Source organism: Nyctereutes procyonoides, unplaced genomic scaffold (genome assembly GCF_905146905.1).
Source record: "Nyctereutes procyonoides isolate TBG_1078 unplaced genomic scaffold, NYPRO_anot_genome, whole genome shotgun sequence".
NCBI classification, from domain to species: Eukaryota; Metazoa; Chordata; class Mammalia; order Carnivora; family Canidae; genus Nyctereutes; species Nyctereutes procyonoides.
The window spans coordinates 48962416-48987390 of record NW_026575142.1 but is presented as its reverse complement, the minus strand read 5'-3'; the positions used below and the strand labels follow the sequence as shown (position 1 = coordinate 48987390).

At 41.7% G+C, this 24975-nt stretch overlaps 2 protein-coding genes across 4 annotated transcripts in view; both read right to left on the bottom strand.

The window, feature by feature from the left end:
* Positions 1–24975, bottom strand: part of VPS8 (VPS8 subunit of CORVET complex) — a 250636-nt gene that overhangs the window by 4693 nt on the left and 220968 nt on the right. The gene's annotated exons all lie outside the window — the stretch shown is intronic.
* On the bottom strand, positions 2120–2615 carry LOC129498579 (60S ribosomal protein L27-like). Its single transcript, XM_055307989.1, has one exon. The coding sequence runs from the start codon at positions 2571–2573 to the stop codon at positions 2163–2165; it is 411 nt and encodes a 136-aa protein (XP_055163964.1). The 5' UTR covers positions 2574–2615; the 3' UTR covers positions 2120–2162.

Sequence of the window (24975 nt, the reverse complement as noted above, 5' to 3'; positions counted from 1 at the left end):
ACTTCACCACTTCACCTCCTAACGAGGCAGAAAGGATCTCCTTTCAGGTCCAGGAGACAGCTATCAGAAAGAAGGCTCGTATCTCATGGTCTCTGGAGCTCCACTGCTCCACTAACCTGGGTAATGCCTCAGTTCTCCTGGACGCCCTCAGTGATGTGGGAACGGCCAAGGACAAGATGGCTCAGGGGAAATCCTGAGGGGGTGGTACGATCCAAAACAGCTAGAAAAGTGAAGAGTGGACCCACAGAGGTGCTGCTTTTCATTCCATTCCATGTCTCTGGGTCTGCCAGACACATGGAGAGATCATTCTCTAACCTGAGAATGTTTAAACTTGCCCTGACACTTTTTGAAAAACACTTTTATTCTGTAATTTGGTAGGAAAAATGATTCTTGGAGATTAAGTGTGTGGTGTATCACACTTACGACAGATACTAAAAGACACAGGGCAGATCCAAGCTCTAGATGATCTGAAAGTCTGAGAAACACCCAGCTCAAACAAAGCAAAACAAGAAAAAAATGTAATTACCTTCGAGAGACTTAATGAAAAACATGGTCCTGCTAGCTGATTTCCCAAATCCCTTTAGTATTACTGCATAAACTGGGCAGCAGGGCAGGTTAGGGAAAAGGGTGATACTTGTCTTTCATTGGCCATTCGAAACCTCAGCTGTGGGGCTTGCCATTACAACAGTCCATACGACAAGGGACCAGTCACCCCAAGGTCTGCTCTGCTTATTCCCTGGTTCCTTTGTGATAAGGTTTAACAAAGAAGGTCCAAACAGAAAAAAGTCAGTAGCAGTCTCGGTAAGGTGTTGGAGGATGGGGATTATGGTGAGGGGCAAGGAGGTTAATTCAACAGAAGGTTTATTTTTTTTAATTTTTTTAATTTTTAAAAATTTTTTTATTTATTTATGATAGCCACAGAGAGAGAGAGAGAGAAAGAGAGAGAGAGACAGGCAGAGACATAGGCAGAGGGAGAAGCAGGCTCCATGCACCAGGAGCCCGATGTGGGATTCGATCCCGGGTCTCCAGGATCGCACCCTGGGCCAAAGGCAGGTGCCAAACCGCTGCGCCACCCAGGGATCCCTCAACAGAAGGTTTATTTTTTTTTTTAATTTTTATTTATTTATGATAGTCACAGAGAGAGAGAGAGGCAGAGACATAGGCAGAGGGAGAAGCAGGCTCCATGCACCGGGAGCCTGATGTGGGATTCGATCCTGGGTCTCCAAGATCGCACCCTGGGCGAAAGGGAGGTGCCAAACCGCTGCGCCACCCAGGGATCCCTCAACAGAAGGTTTAAATGCCAAGTTAGCATATGATAAAGCAGCAAGAGCCAGAAAAGGTCTCTCCTTATAGAGGTACTTTTATAAAACAGACCGTGGCCTTAAAGGGACACTGTAAGAAAAAAAATGTCGTGAAATCTCATGAAATATACTACTATACTTCTTACAAAAATGTGGATAGTACAGGCCACTTAATGGTGATCCACTGAAGAAATTCTCATCAGACCTTGCTGAGAAAAGCTGTACTGGACACAAACCTGTTACTAATTGTATTTTCTTTTTTGTTTTCATCACTAGGGAGCTCAGGGCTAAATGGTTAGCTACAGAGAAGTAGCAACTGCTTAGGACCTGGTGGCAAACATCTTTGTATGCAATTATAACCTAGTTTTATATTATTATTTGGACATAAATTTTTCTTCACTTATTTATTTCATCCTACTGGATTGTATTTTGGAAGCCAACTCAACTCATTTTGGAAAGTGAAGGTCAGGTCATCAAGAGAAAATGCCAGTGCTAAAAACAGAATCACGCTTTCACCCCCAGGAAACACTATGTGGCAGATGAGTCTATTCTAGGCAGAGAATAAACAGCTCTCACCCCTGGGAGCTTGCTCGCTGATGCTTAAGTGCAGAAGTCTCAAATGATGGTCCAACTCGTGTTCTCTGATCCAGTACTTCTCAGATTTTAATGAGCATAAGAATCACTGGGAGAACTTGTTAAAATGCAGAGTCTGGTTAGCAGGTCTGGGGTGGGGTCTGAGGTGCTGGGTTTCTAACATGCTCCCAGGCAATGCTGAGAATGCTAGTCCGCGGGCCACCCTTTGAGCAGCCAGGTGCTAATCTTTTTTTTTTTTTTAATTTATTTTTAATGACTGAAAGAAATCTAAAACCGCAGCTTCTGGAAGAACCACTTATTCTTGCCAGTCTTGTACCTCTCCTCGAACTTGACCTTGGCCTCTCGTCGGGCCTTGCGTTTAAGAGCAGGGTCTCTGAAAACATCCTTGTTGATGACAGTTTTGTCCAAAGGGATATCCACAGAGTACCTTGTGGGTATGAGGTGATTGTAGTTATAAACTTTCACAAAAGACTTGATCTTTGACCTCTTGGCGATTTTCTTCTTGCCCATGGCAGCTGTCACTTTTCGGGGATAGCGGTCAATTCCAGCCACCAAAGCATGGCTGTAGGGACGGTCTGAGGTACCATCATCAATGTTCTTCACGATGACCACTTTGCGTCCGGAGTAGCGTCCGGCTAGGACCAGCACCACCTTCCCGGGTTTCATGAACTTGCCCATCTCGACACCAGCCACCTGAGCCTCACCAGGTGCTAATCTGTATTGCTAGAACAGCTCAGGATGGCCAGAGACTTCTGTCCTGAGTCCTGTGGTAACATTGTATTTTACCTCTTACTAATTCAACTGTACCAAATCAACCACTCCATTAGCATTTCTTTTTTTCCTAAGGCACCTACAGATTAGGGATGTTTGTTTTCAACACTTACTAGGTTCACATGCATCTTGGATATATGATAAGAAAATTTAATAAGGATATTTCTGCCATATGGTTTGTTTTGAATCTTATGGAATTGCAAAGTACTACACCCATTTTACTAAATTAGGGAGTAAGATTGTGTAAATTGAGAGTCCCAGACAGGGCCTTGACCTTATAAACCCTAGTCCCCCTCTGCTAAGAGAACAAATAGGTAAGCACAGAGACACACACACAGACCTATAATTTCCAACAACATGGTCTGTCCAGAGAAGTATGTAGACATGGCTTGTCGGGGTCTTACTCTTCCTTTAGGCCCTTCAACTCCTCAGAAATGCCACAAAAAGGGGTTTCCAATGACAACATCCTTCAGATATTGACAAATATGGCTGTTCCATGGGTGTGAAGTAACTGAGGATTACAGGTCCTATAGTACTGTGCAAGCCATCATCCTGGGCAACCAGACTCAACTAAGGAGCGGCTGCTGGAGCTGCCCTGGAATCCTCTGGAAGCAAAATCACCGTAGATTGGAGATGCCCTATTCTTGGGGGGGCCATACTGTCTCTGTGGTAAAGACAAGTCATTTGAGGCAAAATGGATGAGCTATTTGTAGACCTGCCTAGGACCTAGTAGATGATCGCCTGTCTTAAAATCCTTTCTGGAATAAGACCATATTTTTAAAAAAGTATACAGAAAATGACTAATAAATCACTGAGGCAGGGGTTTCTATATGCTATTTCCATGGTTCTACAGGCTCAAAAAATGGGGTGGGGAGATAATGAGGGGAGGGAGAGGCTTCTGCAAGTCAGCTTGTGCATAGGAGATCTGTTTAGCTGGTTTGTATCCTGCCCATGCAGGCTCCCGCCCTATCACCCCTAAGCCTCATGAACTAAGATCCAGCTCTCTGGTTTAACATACATCTCTGGAGTCCCTACTATTATCAGGCCTGGGGTACAAAGATGAACAAGAGTTGTTTAATATCCCAGGATCTGTGGGACATTAAAATCCCACACAAAGATTTCACCTTCTTGAGTGCTGATAAGCAAAGCAAAGCTTGAGAGGTTACTGAGATATGTAATAACTCTGCTGCTTATGTGCCGGGGTAGGCCTTGTTTGCAATATGCTATCACACCATCTACATAAACCATCCAATATCCCTGATACTACCACATTTATGAGCCTAGATTACACTCTAGCACATGAGACATGGAAGCCCCGGCTCTGGCACACTCTCCAGAATGCCTTCCCTGTGCACCCCAGTCCTGTTAACAGAGCAGCTTTCCCAGGGCCCATGCTAGTCATTACGGTGCATCCACTACAGTGGGATCCTCTGTGCATCTGTCTCCTCCGTTATATTCCCCATGCTCTACAGCCAACAAGTGTTCAAAAATCAGTTGCAGAAGAATCACTTATTTTGGGGTGACTTGGAACTGTCCATTTTAGGTGTCTGAGCAGGCAAGCCACTTGGCTCTCCTGGCCCAGTGTGAAGTCACTGGCATTCATTTGTCTCCCTATATTTAAGACTTGGACTTGTAAAGATTGTGATTTCTGGTGTGTTTCTCTTATATTTTGGTGAAATATCAATTTCATTTTATTTAATTCCCTTTAGGGAGAGGATTATTTTTAAATTGTCAAAAACATTAAGCGCCACCTCTTTTAAGAAGATAGGAAAACTTACCAAGCAAGTGGGACTTGTAGTTAAAAGCCTCTTTCTACTGTTGCCCCAATACTTCCTAGCACAGACTCTGCCATCCGGCATGACCTTGGCCTGTGGAGGAGAGGCCGGGCCTGCTCCCCAAGGGCCTGGGACACCTTCACCTTCACCTGGGACACTAAAGCTGTCTGCCTAAGCCCAAACCTGGCATCGCCAGTTACTAGATTACATTCATAGGCAAGTTAGCAATTGTCTATGAGCTAGTTTGGTTTTTTGATATGAGCTGTGCTCAGAAAGTGGCTGAGATTAGAAAGGTAATGCCTACAGCACATGGTAAAGGGCCAGGATGCTATAGGTCCTCATTTGGTGGTGTTTGCTGGAGGGGGCACAGGAGGTGGCGGGGGGGGGGGCACTGTGGGCACCACACACACAGCCAGCCTGCATGCAACACCGGTCATGCATACCTAGTCCTCAACGCAGCTGCTGAAAGGGATAGGAAGGAGACCTCCCAGAGCAGTGAGGTCCACACTGGCACCCGCAGCAATGGAAGGGAAGAGAGAGAATGGGGAATGGGGGAAGCTTCAAGAGAACCAGAGCTCCCCAGGGACAGGGCCTCCGTCTCTCTTGCTCTCCGGCAGCCAGTGCTGCACCTGGCAGAGCATGTGTGAAATACTTAATCAGATCTCAACTGGAGGGTTAGAGCAAGCAAGCATATTTTCTCCCTGCTACAAGTTCACCAGAGCTTTCGCAAGCCCTCTAGATGCAGGAAGAACACGGGGTGCTCGCTCAGACTGACCCAGACCCCATCTGGATTCTGCAACAACTAGCTGAGGGGCTCTGGCCAACTTATATCGCTTCTCTCAGTTTCTGTCTTTCTCTGTAAACTCTACAGAACTATTGTGAGCTGGGACCTGGCGCCTATTTGATGTGTAGTAAGTGGCAGTGAAGACTGCCACTGGGTCATCTGGGCTCCAAAGAGACGTGCCCCAGAAGAGAGAACAGTGGGCTGCACTCAGGAAGCCTGAGCTCTGACCCCAGCATAGCTCCCCACATCACCTGGGCAGGTCGCAGCACTCTCCCACGTCTATGTTCTCATCTATGAAACGGCAGCGGCAGCGCCACCACGGGCCACTCTCGGCCACTCGGCAAAGACTTCCATGAGATAAGTGGCATTTAGGGCATGAAGCTTTCAAGAAAGTAACATTTACTGAAGTTACTCGTTGCTTTTATTGTGCGATCGCATGCAAAGTAGGGCAACCAACTCCTGGCACTAGAGACTGCATCACAAGGACCCTGACAGCCCTGGAGAGAAAGAAGAGCCAGGCTGAGATGCTGTACAGAAAGTTGCCAAATCAGTGTCAGGCACAAAATACAAGTGGGAGCAACGAGGTTTGAAGGCAATCGCAGGGGGGCAAACAAGAAACACGGGGCGGCCGTCCCAGGTTCCCAGGCCAGCTGGGCCACCAGCAGAGACCTGAAGACAGGGACTTTCTGGCTGGAAGAGAAGGGGAAACACTGGATGCTGTCGGCCAGAGCACACTGTTTCCTTCCCATGAAGTCTGGTGATAAAAGCTGAACATCCGAGGGATAAACAGTGACAGCCCGGTGACCCTGTAGCCCGCAGTGTGAAAGGAACGCTGGTGGAAAACCAGGTCCTGATGCCAGAGGGGAGCCCTGGGGAGAGGGGCGCGGGCTACCTGGAGCGCCAGCACAGTCTCGGGCGCGCACAGGTGGTGGAAAGCGAGGGCTGGAAGAAAACCACCCAGGCTTTCGGGATCCACAGACTGAAAGCACAGCACGCTTTGCTACAGGGAAAACACTGTGACCCACTGCTGCCCGAGGTGGGGTTCCCAGGAACCCATTTACCCCCTTTCTCCCTGCCTGCCATTGGCCTCACTTTTCAATCTTTCTATCTGTTCCAGGCCTCAGACTTCTGCCACCACCTAAGCTGTCTCCAACGAGACATCCTTAGTATTTTGCCTAAAATGAAATCCTGGCTTCAGACATAAGAGTGAAGTGACATTTCCCTCCTCCCTGCAAGCAGAAAACACGTTTCTTAAAATTCCCATCCATGGAGGCACCCGGGTGGCTCAGTGGCTGAGCATCTGCCTTGGGCTCAGGGTGTGATCTGGGGATCCTGGGACTGCTACAAGTCTCCCTGCAGGGAGCCTGCTTCTCCCTCTGCCTGTGTTCTCTGCCTCTCTGTGTCTCTCATGAATAAATAAATAAATAAAATCTTAAAAAAAAAAAAAAGCAAAACCACATTTTGCAGTTGCCTATATTTTTACAAGTCATTTTTTAGGCATAATGAGACTATTAGTTTTTGCCACCACAGGTCTTCCCCAGGTGGTCGCCTTTCAAAGCAGACTAGGCAGGGAGTAGCCAAGCATGAAGATGTAGAATATGCAGGTATCAGAGACTTTAAACCCATCTGGGAACAATTATTTTTGTGAGGGAGCAAGATGGGTAGACAAGCCAAAAAAAATTATTGTGTTCCTTTACTTAGTGACACTGTGTGATGTGCTAACATTCTGGATGGTCCCAGCAAGGATCCTGGTGGAGCACTTGGGTACATGCACTCTCATCACACTGAGTAGTTCAGAAGGTCTGTGGGAAGTCCATAACACCTTATACATCCATAGCACCCTGCGTTTGTCACCAGTGTGGGACTGTGGGCTATAGGATTAGACCTAACATCAAGAGCCACTCTGGGTCTTATAAACTGTATTTTAGCATCTCTGAACCTCAGTTTTCTTCTGTGTCAATTAGAGACAGTAAAGGCTAATGCACACATTAGGTTAATGTGTGCATTAAACATGAAAGTAACTAGAATAAAGCCAGAGACCACTCTAATCCCCTTACAAGAGCCTCATGAGGTAGAAAATATGCAGATATTTTCTCTGTTGTATGGATGAGATAAACTAACATCAAGGGTAGCAACACAACTAAATAGTGTCACTAGTTAGTGTCAGTGCCAAGTTCAGAATTTCTTCTGAGAAGGCAGAAAATGTGCACGAGCACCTAGTGTACGCACAAAACTATCTTCACATTGTTTGCTCTGTGTGAGGTCTCTCACTGAAGAACTTACCTGTTTTTTTTTTTTTTAATTCCAGTATAGTAGCATACAGTGTTGTGCTAGTTTCAGGTGTACAACATAGTGATTCAGCAATTCTGTACATTATTCAGCGCTCATCATGATAACTGTATTCTTTAATCCACTTTACCTATTTTACCTATCCCCCACCCATAACCCCTCTGGTAACCATCAATTCTCTGTATCTAAAAGTTTGGGTTTTTTTGTCTCTTTTTTTCCTTTGTTCATTTGTTTTGTTTCTTAAATTTCACATATGAATGAAATATGATATTTGCCCTTCTCACTTATTTCACTTAGCATTATACCCTCTAAATCCATCCATGTTGCAAATGGTAATATTTCATTGTTTTTTTTATGGCTAAATAATATTACACACACACACACACCATATCTTCTTTATCCATTCATCTATCAGCAGATACCTGGGTTGCTTCCATAATTTGGCTATTGTAAATAATACTGTAGCAAACAGAGGGGTGCATATATCTTTCTGAATTAGTGTTTTCATATTCTTTGGGTAAATACCCAATAATGGAATTACTAAATCATATGGTAGTTTTATTTTTAACTTTTTGAGGAACCTCTATGCTGTTTTCCACAGTGGCTACACCACTTTGCATTCTCACCCACAGTGCACAAGGGTTCCTTTCTCCCTACATCCTCACCAACACCTGTTGATTCTTGAGTTATTTTAGCCTTCTAACAGGTGTGAGGTGATATCTGATTGTGGTTTTGATTTGCATTTCCTTGATGATGAGTGATATGGAGCACCTTTTCATGTCTGTTGGCCATGTGTATGTTGTCTTTGTAGACCTATCTGTCCATATGTTCTGCCCATTTTTAAATTGAATTATTTGGTTTTTTGGTGTTGAGTTGTATACATTTTTAATATATTTTGGATGCTAACCCTTTATCTGATATGTCACTTGCAAATACCGTCCCCCATTCTGTAGGTTGTCTTTTAGTTTTATTATTTCTTTTGCTGTGCAGAAGCTTTTTATTTTGATGTCATCCCAATGGCTTATTTTGCTTTTGTTTTACTTCCCTGAGGAGACATATCTAGGAAAATGTTGCTACAGCCAGTGTCAGAGAAATTACTGCCTGTGCTCTCTTCTAGGATTTTTATGGTTTCAGGTCTCACATTTAGTTTTAATCCATTTTGAATTTGTTTTTGTATATAGCGAAAGACATGCTGCTGTCCGGTTTTCCTAACATACTTTGTTGAGGAGATTGTGTTTTCCCTGTTGCATATTCTTGCCTCTTTTGTCAAAGATTAGCTGACCATTTAATCATAGGTTTATTTCTGGGCTCTATTTTGCTCCACTGATCCTTGTATCTCTTTTTGTGCCAGTACTATACTATTTGATGACTACAGCTTTGTAGTATATCTTGAAATCTAGGTTGTGATACCTCCAGTTTTGTTCTTTTTTAAGATTGCTTTGGCTGTTGGGGGCCTTTTGTGGTTCCAGTTTTCTAAGAACATAGCTTTTGTCCTTAACATTTTCAGCTCTCACTGGGCTTCTTCAGTAAAAAATACATTTTTAAGCATGACACTACTCATCATAGCTCATTTCATCAGCTGTTCTCTCTCCAGAGCCTTCCAGTGACACTTCATAGGCCTGATGGGAGGAGTTTTTTTAACTAGAAAGCAGAATCATGAAGAATCTTAGAAAGAGATCAGAGGCCATCTGTGTTCCAGGAGCATGGCATAGGCACCTTGCCCCCCAGCTAGTCCTACTCTGCTCCTGACAAAACCTTCTGTGTCCCTAAAAAGTGACTTTCTATCTGGTTTCCTCCAGACTAAGGCCAGGGCAAGGCAAGTGAAAGAAACCTCTGGAACTAGACTGCCCAAGTCAGGTCTGGGTTCCACCGCCACTCAGAATGACATTGGGCACAGCATTATACCCCAGGACCTTAGTAGCTTGAACTATAAAATAACAGAAGGAAGGCCCTCCTAGGGATTTTGTGATGATTGAATAAGGGAACACACACAGTGCTCGCAACAGTGGCTGGACAGCAGCGCTTGTTCACTCAGTAACTGAGCTGCTGCAGGAATGGTGGTTGTTAGTCCTTTCACATCTTAGCCTACTTAATCCAGCATGTTCTTCCATGAAGTCACTGTGTTTCTTTTAATTATGGTATTAAAGATCTTGGTATTGTTGTGGTCTTTTTAAAAAGATTTATTTATTTATTTATTTATTTATTTATTTATTTATTTATTTATTTATTTATTTATTTTAGTTAGTTAGTTAGTTAGTTAGTTAGTTAGTTATTTTTCATGAGACACACAGAGAGAGGCAGAGACATAGGCAGAGGAAGAAGCAGGTTCCCTGCTAGGACCCTGGGATCGTGCCCTGAGCTGAAGGCAGATGCTCAACTGCTGAGCTACCCAGGCGTCCCTAGAATGTGGTTTAAACTTTAAATAATATTGTTTCTTGATCAAACACATTAAAACCTGCCTATTATCTTGACAAGAATTATTATTATAAAAGGTTGATCATCAACTGCCTCATGGGCATGGGAAACTCAAATCTCAAATACAATAAAAAATGACTGATGGATGTTGCTGGCCTCAGTGTACTGCAACATTAGAAAAAGAAAGAAAAAATGGTAGTCCTGGGAAATAAAATTGATGACAACTAGCCTGGGACCCTCACCTCCTTCCTCCTTGAGGGAACTGTCCTGGGCAAACTTAGGTCTCTGCATTGTAGTGTATTGTGGTCTTTTTTGTCAGGAAAGGAAATCTAAAAAAATCTGGTCTGATTTATTTTTCTAAGAAGTAGAGTTACAAAGAAAGCTTCTTTGTAACTTCTTAGTGGGGTGGCATCTTTCTATTGCTAGTCAGGAATCCTCCTTTGTCTTATCATTGACCTTATTAAAAAAAATAAAAAGAGGGAAAGCATTCATTTCATATATGTAATTAAGTCTTGCTACCCTTTGATTATCTAACTGTTGCCTACTTAAAAACAAAGTCCAACAATTATCTTGATGGATGCCACCATGGGCTTGCAATTCTGACAAAGAGCTCTTCTGAGGGTAGGGTCCTCAATGACTTTCTAGCCAGGACTGCTAAAACATTTTCAGTTTGAGTACTCCTATCCATCTTAACTGTACAGACCTAAAAATAAGAGGAATATAGAATCACATGGAAAAGCAAGTTTAGGGCAGCCTGGGTGGCTCAGCGGTTTAGCGCCACCTTCAGCCCACGGTATGATCCTGGAGACCAGGGATAAAGTCCCACGTCAGGCTCCCTGCATGGAGCCTGCTTCTGCCTGTATCTGTGCCCCCTCCCTCTCTCTCTCTCTCTCTCATAAATAAATAAAATCTTAAAAAAAAATTCCCCTCAAACTACAGAGACTTCCAAATCTTGCTATTATAAATTAATGGTACTGAACTAGACTAGCTCTCCCATAACAACATAAAATCAGCCAAACTATATATAAGCTGTTGTTTTCTAACTTTGGACAAAAGGCAGAATGGGACTGTAATACTCAGTAGAAGGGAAACATTTAAAGTGAGTCCCATCATTTCCCTGGAATTCTATCTGGAGACACTTTCTGGAATGTGGCACAGGGAAGTAGAACCCAAGTAGAATGGCAGTCTTGCTGAACTGAGGAATTAGAAACAGGGGTTTGGGGGCTGGGTCATGGGTAAATCTGAAGAGGAGGAAGCTGAGTTGAAAATCTACATAGGAATTCCCTTAAATTTGAGGCCTAATACTCAGCCACACATATGTGGGCAAGACTCCAGAAGTCTGTCAGAAAACAGGTGCTAGGGAGATTTGAGTTAAAGGGAGATTCTAGATGTTGCAAACTGCTGGGAATACTGCGGTAGCCCGGGTGGCTCAGTGGTTTAGCACCACCTTCAGCTCAGGGTGTGATCCTGGAGACCCGGGATCAAGTCCCATGTCAGGCTCCCTGCATGGAGCCTGCTTCTCCCTCTGGCTGTGTCTCTGCCCCCCCCCCCGCCCCCCAGTATCTCTCATGAATAAATAAAATCTTAAAAAAAAAAAAAGACATGGGAATACTAACCAGCTAGAGTATAAAGACCCTGAGTATCCAATGAGGGTGAGACTACCAATGAGACTACTAAAAACCTATATATGAGGAGCAGGGCATCCTAGACCTGCCTGAACACAGCTTAAAAGTAAGCCTCTAAAATACGAAACTGATTTAACAGTAAATTAATAGCTTGACAGAACAAAATTCAGAAGTCTCTAAAGGAAAACAACAAAATCGAGATGCTCAATAACACAGCATCCACAATGCCTACCACACAATCAAAAGTTTCTAGATACGTGGAGTAGGAAAATATGACTTATAACCAGGAAAGCAACAGATAAAAACAGACTCAGAGATGACAGAGATATCGGGTTAGCAGACAAGGAATTTAAAATATCTAATTTAATATGTTTAAAGATTTAAAGGACGGACCTAATAAACGAATACATGAGGGAGCCCTAGTAGAAAAATGGAAACTATAAAAAGTACTAAATGATGAAAGGTTTGTAAATGAACCTATAGCACTGCAAAGTTCCTATATTTTATGTTAGGAGTAAAATATTAACTCTAATTAGATTGTGGTAAGATGTGTTCTGTAATCCCTATAGTTGCCACTAAAATAATAAAGCAAATAGATACAGCTAAAAAAGCAACAGAAGAATCAAAATCAGTATTAAAACAATGTTTGAATAACCCCAGAGAAGGCAGGGAAGAAGTAAGAGAGGAGAATACAGGTAAGTTTAAGAAGAAAAGAAAAAAAAAAAAAGGCAGACAAGTCTAATTGTTACATTAAATTTAAATATATTAAACCCTTCAGTTGAAAAGCAAAGACTGTCAGATTGGAGTAAAAGAGCAAGACTCAATTATATACTGTTTTCAAGAGATGCACTTTGGTACAAAAACAAAAATAAATTGACAGTTAAAGGATGGAAAAAAAGACATATAATCAAAACATTAAGCATAAGAGAGCTTGAATGGCTATATGTGGAGATGACAGGTTTTGATACAAGGAATATTATTAGAGATTAGGAGGAACTAAAGGAGACGCACAAAGCAAAAATCACATTTGGAGGTCTTTAACATTCTTTCTCAGTAGTTAATAAGATATCTAGACCAAAAAAGTCAATAAGCATACACAAGATCTGAATAACACTAATAAATGTCTTCACTTGATATTTATAGGAATTACACCCAACAACTGCAGATTATACTTTGCTTCAAGTGCACATAGATGGAATGTATGCTTGCCCATAAAAAAAAGTCTCATTGACTTTCCAAAGAATTATATCATACAGGTATGCTCTCTGACCACAACAGAGTTAAATTATAAATTCTTAATAAGATATCCAAAGAAGCCTCAAATATTTAGAAACTTAAAAATATATGTATAAATGAGCAATAAGTGAAAGAAGAAATCACAAGGTAAATTAGAAAATATTTCAAGATGAAATGATAATGAAAATACATTAGCAAAATCTGTGGGATGCAGCTAACGTAGTACTTAGAAATTTATAGCTTAAAATTTTTGTGTTAGGTAACAAGAAAGGCATAATATTAATGATCTAAGTTTCTACCTGAGGAAGCTAGGAAAAAAAGAAAAGCAAATTAAACCCTAAGTAGAAGGAAGACAAAAATAACTAAATGGAAGTTGTAGTAATGACAAGTATAATATTTGATATGAAAAATTCAATAAATGATTTTAGTAGACTTGATAATGTGGAAGAAAAGATAAGTGAGTTTGAAGATAGGTCAACAGAAACTATTCAATTTGAAGCAAGAGGAAATAAGGTAAAAATAATGAAGGAAGTGTCAGTGATCTGTGGAACATGAAACTAACATATATGTAATTAAAGGTCAAGAAAAAGATATTGGGGCAGAAAAGATATTTGAAGAAACATCAGCCAAATGTTTTCTAAACTAATGAAAATCAAAAACATGCATATCCCAGAAGTTTAAGGAACACCAAGAAAGAAGGCAAAGAAAACCATACCTAGGCATATCACTGTGGAAAACAAAGGATAAAATGAAACATTGGAAGGCAGCCAGAGGGAAAAAAAGGATGCATTAGAAATATACATGGTGTTATCATTGGCTTCACTGGAAAAAAAGGTCCAGAGGTAGATATCTGCACACCAGAACTTACTGGTGGGTGCTTGGGATGGAAATCTATGGGGAAGTAAAGGAAGCAGAACTGGGCAGAGGGAGAGTTAAACTGTGATGCAAACACCACAGAGGTCCCCAGTCATCCAAAGAGCTCTGGGGCTCAGATGGCCTTGAAGAACTGTCCTGCATTAATACAAGGTGTTCTGACCTTTATAATTTATAACTCTTCAATTACTAGGCAACTAGTCATCAGATGCAGGCTGCTCTCAGGAAGAGGCTTTCAGCTTCGGACGAGGACAGATCTCTTTAGCTGAGGACAATTCCTAGAGAAGGATGAGCTGAAACTTATCAGTTGCTAAAACTCCTAGCAGCTGAGGGCATGAATGCTTCTCACTCTCCTGAAAAATGGGAGAAGAGAGTGCCACTGCATCCATAACATAAGAAAATAATGGTAAGAATTACTACTGATGACTTATTAAAAACATGCAAACCATAAGACAGTGGAACAGCATTTAATATGAGCCGAAAGAGGGACGCCTGGGTGGCTCAATGGTTGAGCATCTGCCTTCAGCTCAGGGCATGATCCTGGAATCTGCTGGGATCGGGTCCCACATTGGGCTCCCTGCATGGAGCCTGCTTCTCCCTCTGCCTGTGTCTCTCCCTCCCTCCCTCCCTCCCTCCCTCCCTCCCTCCCTCCCTCCCTCCCTCCTCTCTCTCTCTCTCTCTCTCATGAATAAATAAATTAAATCTTAATCTTAAAAAAGATTAATCTTTTAAATCTTAAAAAAAATGGCCAAAAGAAAAAAAAGATACATTGTGATCATCATGAACAATTTACAAGTGTGACAATCAATAAAAACTCCTCAAGGGGGAAATCCTTATAGATCCTTTGTAGAATGAACTTGCACTTGGCTCAGGAGGTTGTTGGGTCCCGCAGTGTCTATCCAGGGCTGTCCAGGACTACTCGGGCCTGTGAGTGAACTATACCAGCCACTTACAGCACACAGTCCTCTGCATACTCTTGTCAGCAAGTTTCATGGCAACCACTGTAGTCCTCACCAAGTATTTCTGAGAGGACAGTGTAAACTGTAAGGAATCAATGTCCTGGGTACACATAAAGCTTTCTTCCTGGGAACCAAGGTGAATATGAAGACAAAAACCGAGGCAATGCAAATGTGGGTTTCACTGAAACATTACAGTAACCATTTACATATTTTCTGGTTTCAATAAACTATCCTGTTTTACAAGAAGGTTTCATTCAACATTCCTCCTCTCCAAAAGCTTTAAGCTATTATTAAATTCTGCTCAGATATGTTTTCCCTTTTTTCTGAATAACTCTCAGTTATTCATTTTTGTCTTTTCTGCTGTGTGCATATTGAAAGTTGCCTCAAAGCAGAGGAGCCAGGTGAGGTATAACACACTTAAGAAAAACAACAAATAACAAGTTAGAAAGTTAGATCAGACACCAAAAACAGTAGTAGAAGGTAGTGTTGACAAATGCCAAATGAAGAATGGGCAAGAACTGCTACAAGAATTCAGAGCAAGAGGTGATCGGCTCAATGACATTTAAATTCACAATTACAAACTGCAAGCAGCCTCCCTGAGACTTCCCTACTCTATTCACTGTGTCATTATGCCATATGCTTATTTCCTATCTTCACCCCTCTCTTCCCACCTTCAGTATTTCTCATCCCCCTCCACATTGTCAACTGATCCCACTGACTTCTATTTCCTCAGTGAACTAGAACACAAGGGTGATGAGAACCTCCAAGAGCACTCACCACCACACCTACTGAACTGTGTGCCCATGCACAGGGGCCTCATTATTCCTGGGACACACTGGGCATTCTCCTGCTTCAAGACCTCTGTATTTGCCATTCTTTCTCTCCGGAATGCTCATTCCCCTCATGTTCCCATGAACACCTTCACATTTTTTTAGACAGAAAATATTACCTACCAACCTTCCATGACCCTCTGTAAAAAACAGCAATCTCCCTTTTTATCTTCCTCATAATGCTTTTCTTCCATAGCCTTATCAAAATCTGAGATACCAGGGAAATCTGAGTGGCTCAACTGATTAAGTGTCTGACTCCCGATTTTAGATCAGGTCATGATCTCAGGGTCGTGAGATCGAGCCCTAGGTCAGGCTCTGAGCTCAGCAGAGAGTCTCCTTGTGATTCTTCCCCACTCTCTCCGCCTTCCCTGACTTGTGTGCTTGCTCTCTAAAATAAATAAATGAATCTTTAAAAAATCTGAGATACTGTATCTTCATTTGTTTAATATCTACCCCTGCCACCAGGATGGTAGCTGTGTGAAGGCAGAGACTGGTTTTGTTCCTACAGGATCCCCTGCACTTAGACCCATGCCTGCTACATAGTAAGTGTCCAATATATACTTTTTAAATGAATTTAAGTAGAATTTGAACTAGAGGCTAAAAACAAGGCATCACAAAGGCAGATGTATGGACATGGGATTGGCTATTTTTAGGAAACGAGAAATTTCCATTGGTTAATGAAGAAAAAAGGTAAGTGTGGGCTGGTGATGCATCTAAAGCCTACACTGTCAATCTAAACCAATTCAGACTTCACTTTGTTAGTGACAGGGTGCCACTCAAGTTTCCCAAGCATTAGAAGAGGTGAAGAGTGAACTAGAGCCCCAGAAGAGGGAGCCCGTGGGGTCGGTAAAGACTTTTGGAACAGTGGAGGTACACACGGACTGGGGAATGACAACACTGTTGAGGCAAACAGGAAGCATAGAGGGCTTCTTGGAGCTAAGTGAAATGCAGAGAGAGGACACTGGGATTAGAGAATTTCTTCCTTCCAATGACTGAAAAGGCATTTCTGTATAGTTTTATTTTCTTTTATTATGCTGTGAAGTTGCCAGAGGCAGATATGGACTGCCCCATTCAGTACCATAAAAAGGTAATCTTAGCTTAGTCAATAAATGAAAAAGCTCAGAGACTTAACCATGTAAAGACGACTCTCTCCTTTTACGAATATGCTATATCTGGAATAATATCTGGAATAATATCTACCATTAGCAGATATTTCACACAAAACAGGGAGCTATAACTTATTTATGGCACAAGAGAAAAAAAAAAACCAGTGTAAATGACAACTAGAATGCCCTTATGATAGGTACAGAAAACAACAAAACACAAAAGACCCAAGGGAGTGGCTTTTGTTAGAGAGAAGAGATGGCACCAAGCACCAGCTCACATTTCATCTTCATCTTTTCCTTTCCTTCTACTTTAATGAAAGACTTCTCACTGGGTCTTGTGCATACTCAATTCCATGTTCTGATACAATATGAAAGGAGTGCGAGCTTTCAGGAATGGCACATTAATTGATTTGGGAAAGTAATCCAGACAGAAAAGCTCTACTCTACAGTAACAGTATACCAGCCATTCGAGAACAACACATACATTAGAGCAGCTCAAACTTTGCAAAGCTCTACTGTTTGTATTCTATGACCTTTACAAATAGGTCATCATTCAGCACAGTGCAATTAAGAATGGCCTACTGAGTTGTTTTAATGCAAAATAATAGGCTGCTAGTTGCCCTGTCACACAAACTGAAGAGGAAAAAAGACCCCTGCCATGTATATTGTAGGAAATGCCTAAGAATTTCATCAGGGCGGGATGCCTGGGTGCCTCAGCAGTTGAGCATCTGCCTTCGGCTTAGGGCATGATCCCAGAGTTCTGGGATCGAGTCTCACATTGGGCTTTCTGCATGGAGCCTGCTTCTCCCTCTGCCTGTGTCTCTGCCTTCTCTGTCTCTTATGAATAAATAAATAATAAAATCTTAAAAAAAATAACTTCATCAGGGAACGCTGTTGGAAGGGAAAGACCCATTTCTAACTTGATCAATACTTTAAACTTCAGCTATCAACAAACATGTTCATTGAGTCAACCCTGCAGAATGGCTGCTTAAAAAGCTAATGTGCTTTTGGTTTCATTTAGAGAACCTAGAATAAAGTAAGTGATGATCTCACTCTGCTCTAAAATGACCTTCCCTGAAGTACCATGGTGGAAGCAGAAGAGATGTGGTATGATAGAGTAGAGGTGAGTGAGGAAGAGAACTATGAATATTCTGTCTGGACAGGAAGGAGAAGACTAGGGGCTAGGGATTCATGACCTCAACTACCTAAAGCCTGCTCCATTAAAAAAAAAAAAAAAAGAATTAGATATCTTTTTGATGGCTTCCAGAGGAAGGGCCAGTATCAGTGGGTGGAGAGGTATCAACCAGAATAAGAAAGAACTTTCAAAGATGGAACATCCTGCCTCACAAGGTGTTTTTCACTCAGAGGCAACATGGCAGAAGATGTTCTGATTGCCTTTTCACCCCAAGGATGTGTGTGTGTGTGTGTGTGTGTGTGTGTGTGTGTGTGTGTATCTCCTAAAAACCTAACTTTTATAGACCTCGGAAATGGTCCTAAGGGCAAACTGTAAATGAAGAAATAACTATTTTTAAAAAATCAATATAAATTCAGTAAGAAAGGCAAGCATGTGGTTTCTGAACCAAGACTGTTCCTTCCTCCCAACCCAGCTTAGTGAAATAGAGACTCCACTCCAGACTGCTGTAGCCAAGAACACCAAGCTTCTTCTCTTCCAAACTCCTAGTTAAAGAGCTTTCTTCTCAACAGAAGCAGAACTTTAGCATTTCTCATCTTGCTTCTAGCTACATGTTGCTGAGGCTAAGTCCTAGGTAGGCATAGTCAAGAAGTGGTGGGAGCTCCCTTCTTCTACCCAAACTCCACTCGTGGAATATTGGCTGTATCCTGGGTTCTGTCCACTGAAAATAGTGGCTCTCTAATCACCCCTGCTCCAGTTTGTGAGGCAATGGTTTCATCACAGGAGCGGCAAGCCAAGAGGATCTCAGGGTGTTCCCCCTTCCAACAAGCATTTAAATCCTAAATAGGCAAGTCATTCAGAGAGAAGCTTGCCACTGTACCTACAGCCAGTAACAGAGTCCTGGTTCAATCGCTTCTCGGCCTTTTGGCTAAGATCAAGTGCAGAGTCCTGGTTCACAGAGTATTCCTTGGGGGAGAAGCAGACAGTAAAAGAGATAGGTCCTAATCTCTTTTCAAAGGAATTGACTTCACTTGCAGCTGAGGGTGGAGAAGTTTGAACCTAAGAGTATTCTTAAGAAGAGTGAAGGTTGTGGTGAAAGGCAACTGGGAGATTAACGGATTTAATGTAGGTACAACCTACATCAGGCCAACTACTTGGTAGAAGAGAACTAGGGAAAATGATAGCTGGTGGGAGCCCTAATAAGAAAGTTAAGACAAATATTGAAAACAGACCTCAGAAACTATTCTTTCAAGGAGTCACAATTTTACTGGATCAGTGTATAGAGCAATTTATGTACCCAAGGCATTGTTGAAAACAATGGAGCAATCAGTAGAGTTTAACAGCTGGTTTGGCCAGGGAAAAAGAGAAAGGGAACCCTACTAACACCACTGCCATCCCAGGGTGTCTGTGGGCAAACCCACATCTATACCTCCTAAGAAGCAATATCAGAATTTTAACACTTGGGAATGGGTAGGGGTACAAGACTTCATTAAAGTAACCCAGGCATGGGGCAGCCCGGGGGGGGGGGGGCTCAGCGGTTTAGCTGCCTTCAGTCCAGGGCATGATCCTGGAGACTCGGGATCGAGTCCCATGTCGGGCTTCCTGCATGGAACCTGCTTCTCCCTCTGCCTGTGTCTCTGCCTCTCTCACTCTCTGTCGCTCTCTCTCTCTCTGTCTCTCATGAGTAAATAAATAAAATCTTAAAAAAAAAATAAAGTAACCCAGCCAGTTGCTAGAAATAATTATAATATCTTGGGCTGCAGCAGTCTGGAATGGAGTAGAGTGGAGCAAATAAGAATAACTCTAGGAGTGAAGGATCAATGCACAGACTTGCTACATTACCTAAAATGCCCAGTTTCTAACCAAAAATTACAAGGCATGTGAAGATGGAAAGTATGATCACATAGTGGAGGTGTGTGTGTGTTGGGGGGGGGGAGCAGACAACACAATTTGCCTGAGTAACCAGATGTTAGATTTAACATAAAGACTTTAAAACCAATCATAATAAATACACTTTATCTGCAAATCCCCCCCCCCAAACCACAACAACAGCAACAGAATCCCACACAAACACACACACACACACAGGAAATGGGGGAAATGTAGGAAAGCATTATTTTTAGTAAGAGTAAGGGAAGGTATAACAGCGATGTCGCGCCAAGACAGAATATCAATACTTTTTTTTTTTTTTTTTTTTTTTACCAAAAAGGATCGCTTGGAAATTCTAGAGTTGAAAAATATAATAACTAAAATAAATTCAGGAGAGAGTCTCAACAGTAGATCTGAACTGGCAGAAGAAATAGTTAATGGACTTGAAGAGAAATCAATAAGTATGCAACCTGAACAGGGGGGAAAAAGAGTGAAGAAAACTGAAATGAGAAACGCAGGATCACATCAGTTCAACAACAAATACATAATGGGAGTAACAAAACGAGAGGAGAAAGAATGGAGAAGAAAAAAATACCTGAAGAAATTATGGCTGAAGAGTTACAAATTTACTGAAAAACAGTAACCTACCCATCCAGGAAGCTCAACAAACTCCAAGCAGGATAAGAGCCCAGAGATCCACAAATATCTCAAAGAAAACATGCTACAAGTCAAAGACTTGGATAAATCTTAAAAAGCAGCAAGAGAAAAATGACTAGTTACTTATAAGGGAACCCCAATAAGATTAATAACTGAATTCTCAGCAAAAGCAACAGAAGCAACTTATAAGGGAACTCCAATAAGATTAATAACTGAATTCTCAGCAGAAGCAACACACAGTGGGATAGCATATTCAAAATGTTCCAAGAAAAAACTTGCCAATCAATAACCTTATAGCCAACAAAACTATTGTTCAAAAATGAAGATGAATGAAACACTTCCCCAAGTAAACAAAAAATGAAAGAAGTTCTTGTAACAGGTCACTTTATAAGAAGTACTAATGTGGGGCAGCCCAGGGGGCTCAGCGGTTTAGTGCCGCCTTCGGCCCAGGGCCTGATCCTGGAGACCCGGAATCGAGTCCTGAGTCAGGCTCCCTGCATGGAGCCTGCATCTCCCTCTGCCTGTGTCTCTGCCCCTCTCTCTCTCTCATGGATAAATAAATAAATAAAATCTTTAAAAAAAAATACTAATGTGAGTTAATCTGTCACTGTTCACAGTCACTAGTAGAAAGCAACTCAAATCCACATAAGAAAAACCAAAAGAGAACTGGTAAAAAGAACTGGAAGGCAACTGTAAAATAATATGTATATAATGTAATGTTGGCATAATGCAGAAATGCAATATATGTGTAACATATTTGCATGAAGGAGGTGGGTAGGGACAAAGCTTTATTGGGCTAAGAAAGTGGTTATAGATAGTAAACAATTATCACAATATATTGTTAGGTTTGTAATCTTAATAGGCATACTATGTATAAGAGTATCACAAAATGTGGGAAAAAGTAATGGAGCTAAATAGGAGTAACATTTCTTAGGATGTCTGGGTGGCACATCTGCCTTCGGCTCAGGTCATGATCCTGGGGTCCGGGATTGAGTTCTGCATCGGGCTCCTTGCACGGACCCTGCTTCTCCTTCTGCCTGTGTCTCTGCTCCTCTCTCTGCCTCTCATGAATAAATAAGTAAAATCTTAAAAAAAAAAAAAAAAAAGAAGTAACATTTCTTTTTTTTTTTTATTTTATTTATGACAGGCACACAGTGAGAGAGAGAGAGGCAGAGACACAGGCAGAGGGAGAAGCAGGCTCCATGCACCGGGAGCCCGATGTGGGATTTGATCCCGGGTCTCCAGGATTGCGCCCCAGGCCAAAGGCAGGCACCAAACTGCTGCGCCACCCAGGGATCCCAGGAGTAACATTTCTATATGTAACTTGAATTAAGCTAGTTTTAAATCAGAAGGTGAATCTGAAAAGTTAAGATGTATAGGCTAAACCCTAGAGCACCACTAAAACAAAAAACAAAAACCAGAACAATATCCTCAAAAACATTTAAAGATGTTACCAAAGAAGATATACAGATGGCAAATAAGCATATGAAAAAAACTGAACATCGAATGTCATTGAAGACATCACTATTGGAATGACTAAAATCCAAAAATCAGATAACACCAAATGCAGACAACAAAGATGTAGGACAATAGGAACTCAAATTCACTGTATGGAAATGCAAAAATAGTACAGCCACTTTGGAAGATAGTTTGGCAGCTTCTCAGAAAACTGAACATTCTTACTATACAGTCTGGCAGTTGCTCCCTGGTATTCACCCAAATGAGCTGAAAACTTATGTGCAGGGTTTTGTGTGGTCAGTAAAGCTTTACTGACAACTGGTAAAACCTGGAAGCAACCAAGATGTCCTTTAGTAGGTGAATGGATGAACAACAAACTGGTACATCCAGACAATGGCATATTATATGAAGCTAAAAAGGAATGAGATATCAAGCCATAAGAGGACATGGAGGAACCTTAAGTGGGAATCACTGAGTAAGAGAAACCATTCTACAAAGGCTACATACTGTCCAACTACATCACATTCTGGAAAAGGCAAAACTGGAGACAGTAAAAGATTAGCAGTTACCAGTTGAGAGGGAAGGATGAGTAAGTGAAGCATGGGATTTCTAGGGTAGTGTAATGATTCTGCATGATATGTAATGGCTACATTTCATTATATGTTTGTCAGACCCACAGAATGTACAATACAAGATGTGAACTCTAATGTAAACTATGGACTTTCATTAATAATAATGTGTATATGTCAGCTCATTAACTAATAAAATGTACCACAGGAATGCAAGATGTTAATAATAGGAGGAAATGTATGGTAACTGTACTTTCTGCTCAATTTTTCTATGAAAACCTAAAACTGCTCTAAAAACAGTCCATTAATGGGACGCCTGGGTGGCTCACTTGGTTAAGTGTCCGACTCTTGATTTCAGCTCAGGTCATGATCTCAGCGCCATGAGATAGAGCCCTGCATCAGGCTCTGTGCTGAGAGTGGAGCCTGCTTAAGATTCTCTTTCCTTCTCCCTCTGCCTCTCACTTGCACTCTCTCTCGAAAAAAAAAAAAAATAGTCCATTAATTTAAAAAATCATTAAAGAAATCCAAATGCTACATTAGAAAATATTCATTTAATACAAAAGAAATGGGTGAGGAATAGATTTGTACATTGGTAAGAACTCTGAGATCCTTTGAAACCCTCATCTAGTCTCAACTTTTTAGGTCAGAAGATACACCCAATTATCAGCAGGAGTAAGTACCACAAGCAAGTGGTCACCACTGTCCTTCTCTGTAACTGTTTCCAGCTCTGTAATTGTAATTATCAGCAAGAGTGAATATCACAAGCAAGTGGTCACCACTGTCCTTCTCTGTAACTGTTTCCATTTCTCTACATGAGGATCAGTAAGCAGATTTCAGAAAGGCCCAGGCCATGGACTGCAGATCATAATCATGGAGAGGAATAAGGAAAGAACATGGCAACATAGACTTGTGACCATGTTATGCTTCACCTGAGCCCTTAGTTCCTAAAGAACAGCTGCAGTTAAGGAAATCCCCATACCCTGTCATGGGAAACAGCTTTCTGCAAAGATCACTCTTCCCCATAAATCTGAGACAAAACCCACCATGCCGCTAAGTTCACCTATGACAAAGCCAGACACAGACCCATCAAATTTCCACTCTTTGCCTCTTAAAAGATGAACAGAACTGTTTGTCCTGATTCGGTGGAACAAAATGTTTGTTAACTAATGATCAAACTTTAGTTAAGCATCTCTCCCTCCCCTAAACCCTTAACCTACACCTGAGCCAACCTTAATGGTCCTTTCCAAGAATCAGCAGACTGCACCAAAGACATTTCTAACCAACTATCAACTATCTGATTCTATCACCTACTCCCCCACATCAGGTTCTTCCTAGCCCTGTTTACTAGCCCCTGTAAAAAATTCCCTTCTGGGATGCCTGGGTGGCTCAGCGGTTGGGTGCCTGCCTTGGGCTCAGGTCGTGATCCCAGGATCCGGGATTGAGTCCTGCATCGGGCTCCCCATGAGGAGCCTGCTTCTCCCTCTGCCTATGTCTCTGCCTCTCTTCCTCAGTCTGTGTCTCTCATGAATAAATAAATAAATCTTTAAAAAAAATTCCCTTTGGTGTTATTTTTTTCTTCTTTTAAGTAATCTCTACGCTCATCATACAGTGGAGGCTCAAACTCACAACCTCAAGATCAAAAATCAAACACTGTGAGCCAAGCACCTCTGCCTGATTTTTTGACACACTTGTAGATATTAAGGTTGGAACACTCTCCTTATAGCAAAAGCCTCTCCTCTCATTGCAGTTATTCTTTTGAATGAAGTCTCCTCTTTAAGTCCAAATTTGTTTTAGTTTAGTTTTTTTTTTTTTTAATAGACTCTACTAGTTCAGCCTAGATGTTAGGGTCTAACTGAAATCAGCCAACACATCAATGAAAAAGTCACTTGAGTTTAATACAACTGCAGACTCATAACATTCTAACAAATCAGGGGAGCTATAAATTAATCAGCCCACCTCTCACCCATGGCAGGAAAAGTTCAGAAACAGCTCTGAATGGCAGATATTCTGCTGTGGATCAAACACCTCTGGTAACAGATAATGTGCTATCTCACAAGGCAACTTGTCCCACTATCAGAAAATTCTCATAACTAAGCTGACATCTCCATCTACATTCCAGCTACCCACAGGCACCAGTTCTGTCCTCTGAAATACAAACAATGTCTAGGTTTCCTTCCAAATCTTCCAGCTGTCTGAAGGCAACTGCACCCCAGCTACTTCACGTCAGCATAAAATGCATCTGGCCTGTGGGGACCTTCAACCCTGTCTATGCAAAAACAAGGACTAAATTCTGTCCACTTTTTCTTTCTTTCTTTTTTTTTTTTAAATCAATAGAGGCATGAAAGTCACATCTGGATTAAGTCCTACGAAGAAAAATAAGGAAAGAGGCAACATGCATCCACCAAGGGCTATCACTTTTTACCCAGTCAGCTGAGACACTGCAGCCAGCTTTTCCTGTTGTTATGGAAACAGTGGCTCTGTGAGACTTTTTCCCTTAAAAATACTGCATTGCTCCCATCCCCCAGTCTCCCCACTGGTCAGTGAGTCAATAAAAATCATGAGTGAGTATAGTCATCTACATTCCTGACATGAGTGGCAAGACTGGGACTAGACTATAAAACTTTTACCTCACCAGAACACTTGGGTAAAACAAACAAACAGCTGCTCCAAATTCTTCTAATACACTTGCATACTGAGAAACTGCTAATCAATTTCTGAGAGGTCTGGCTATT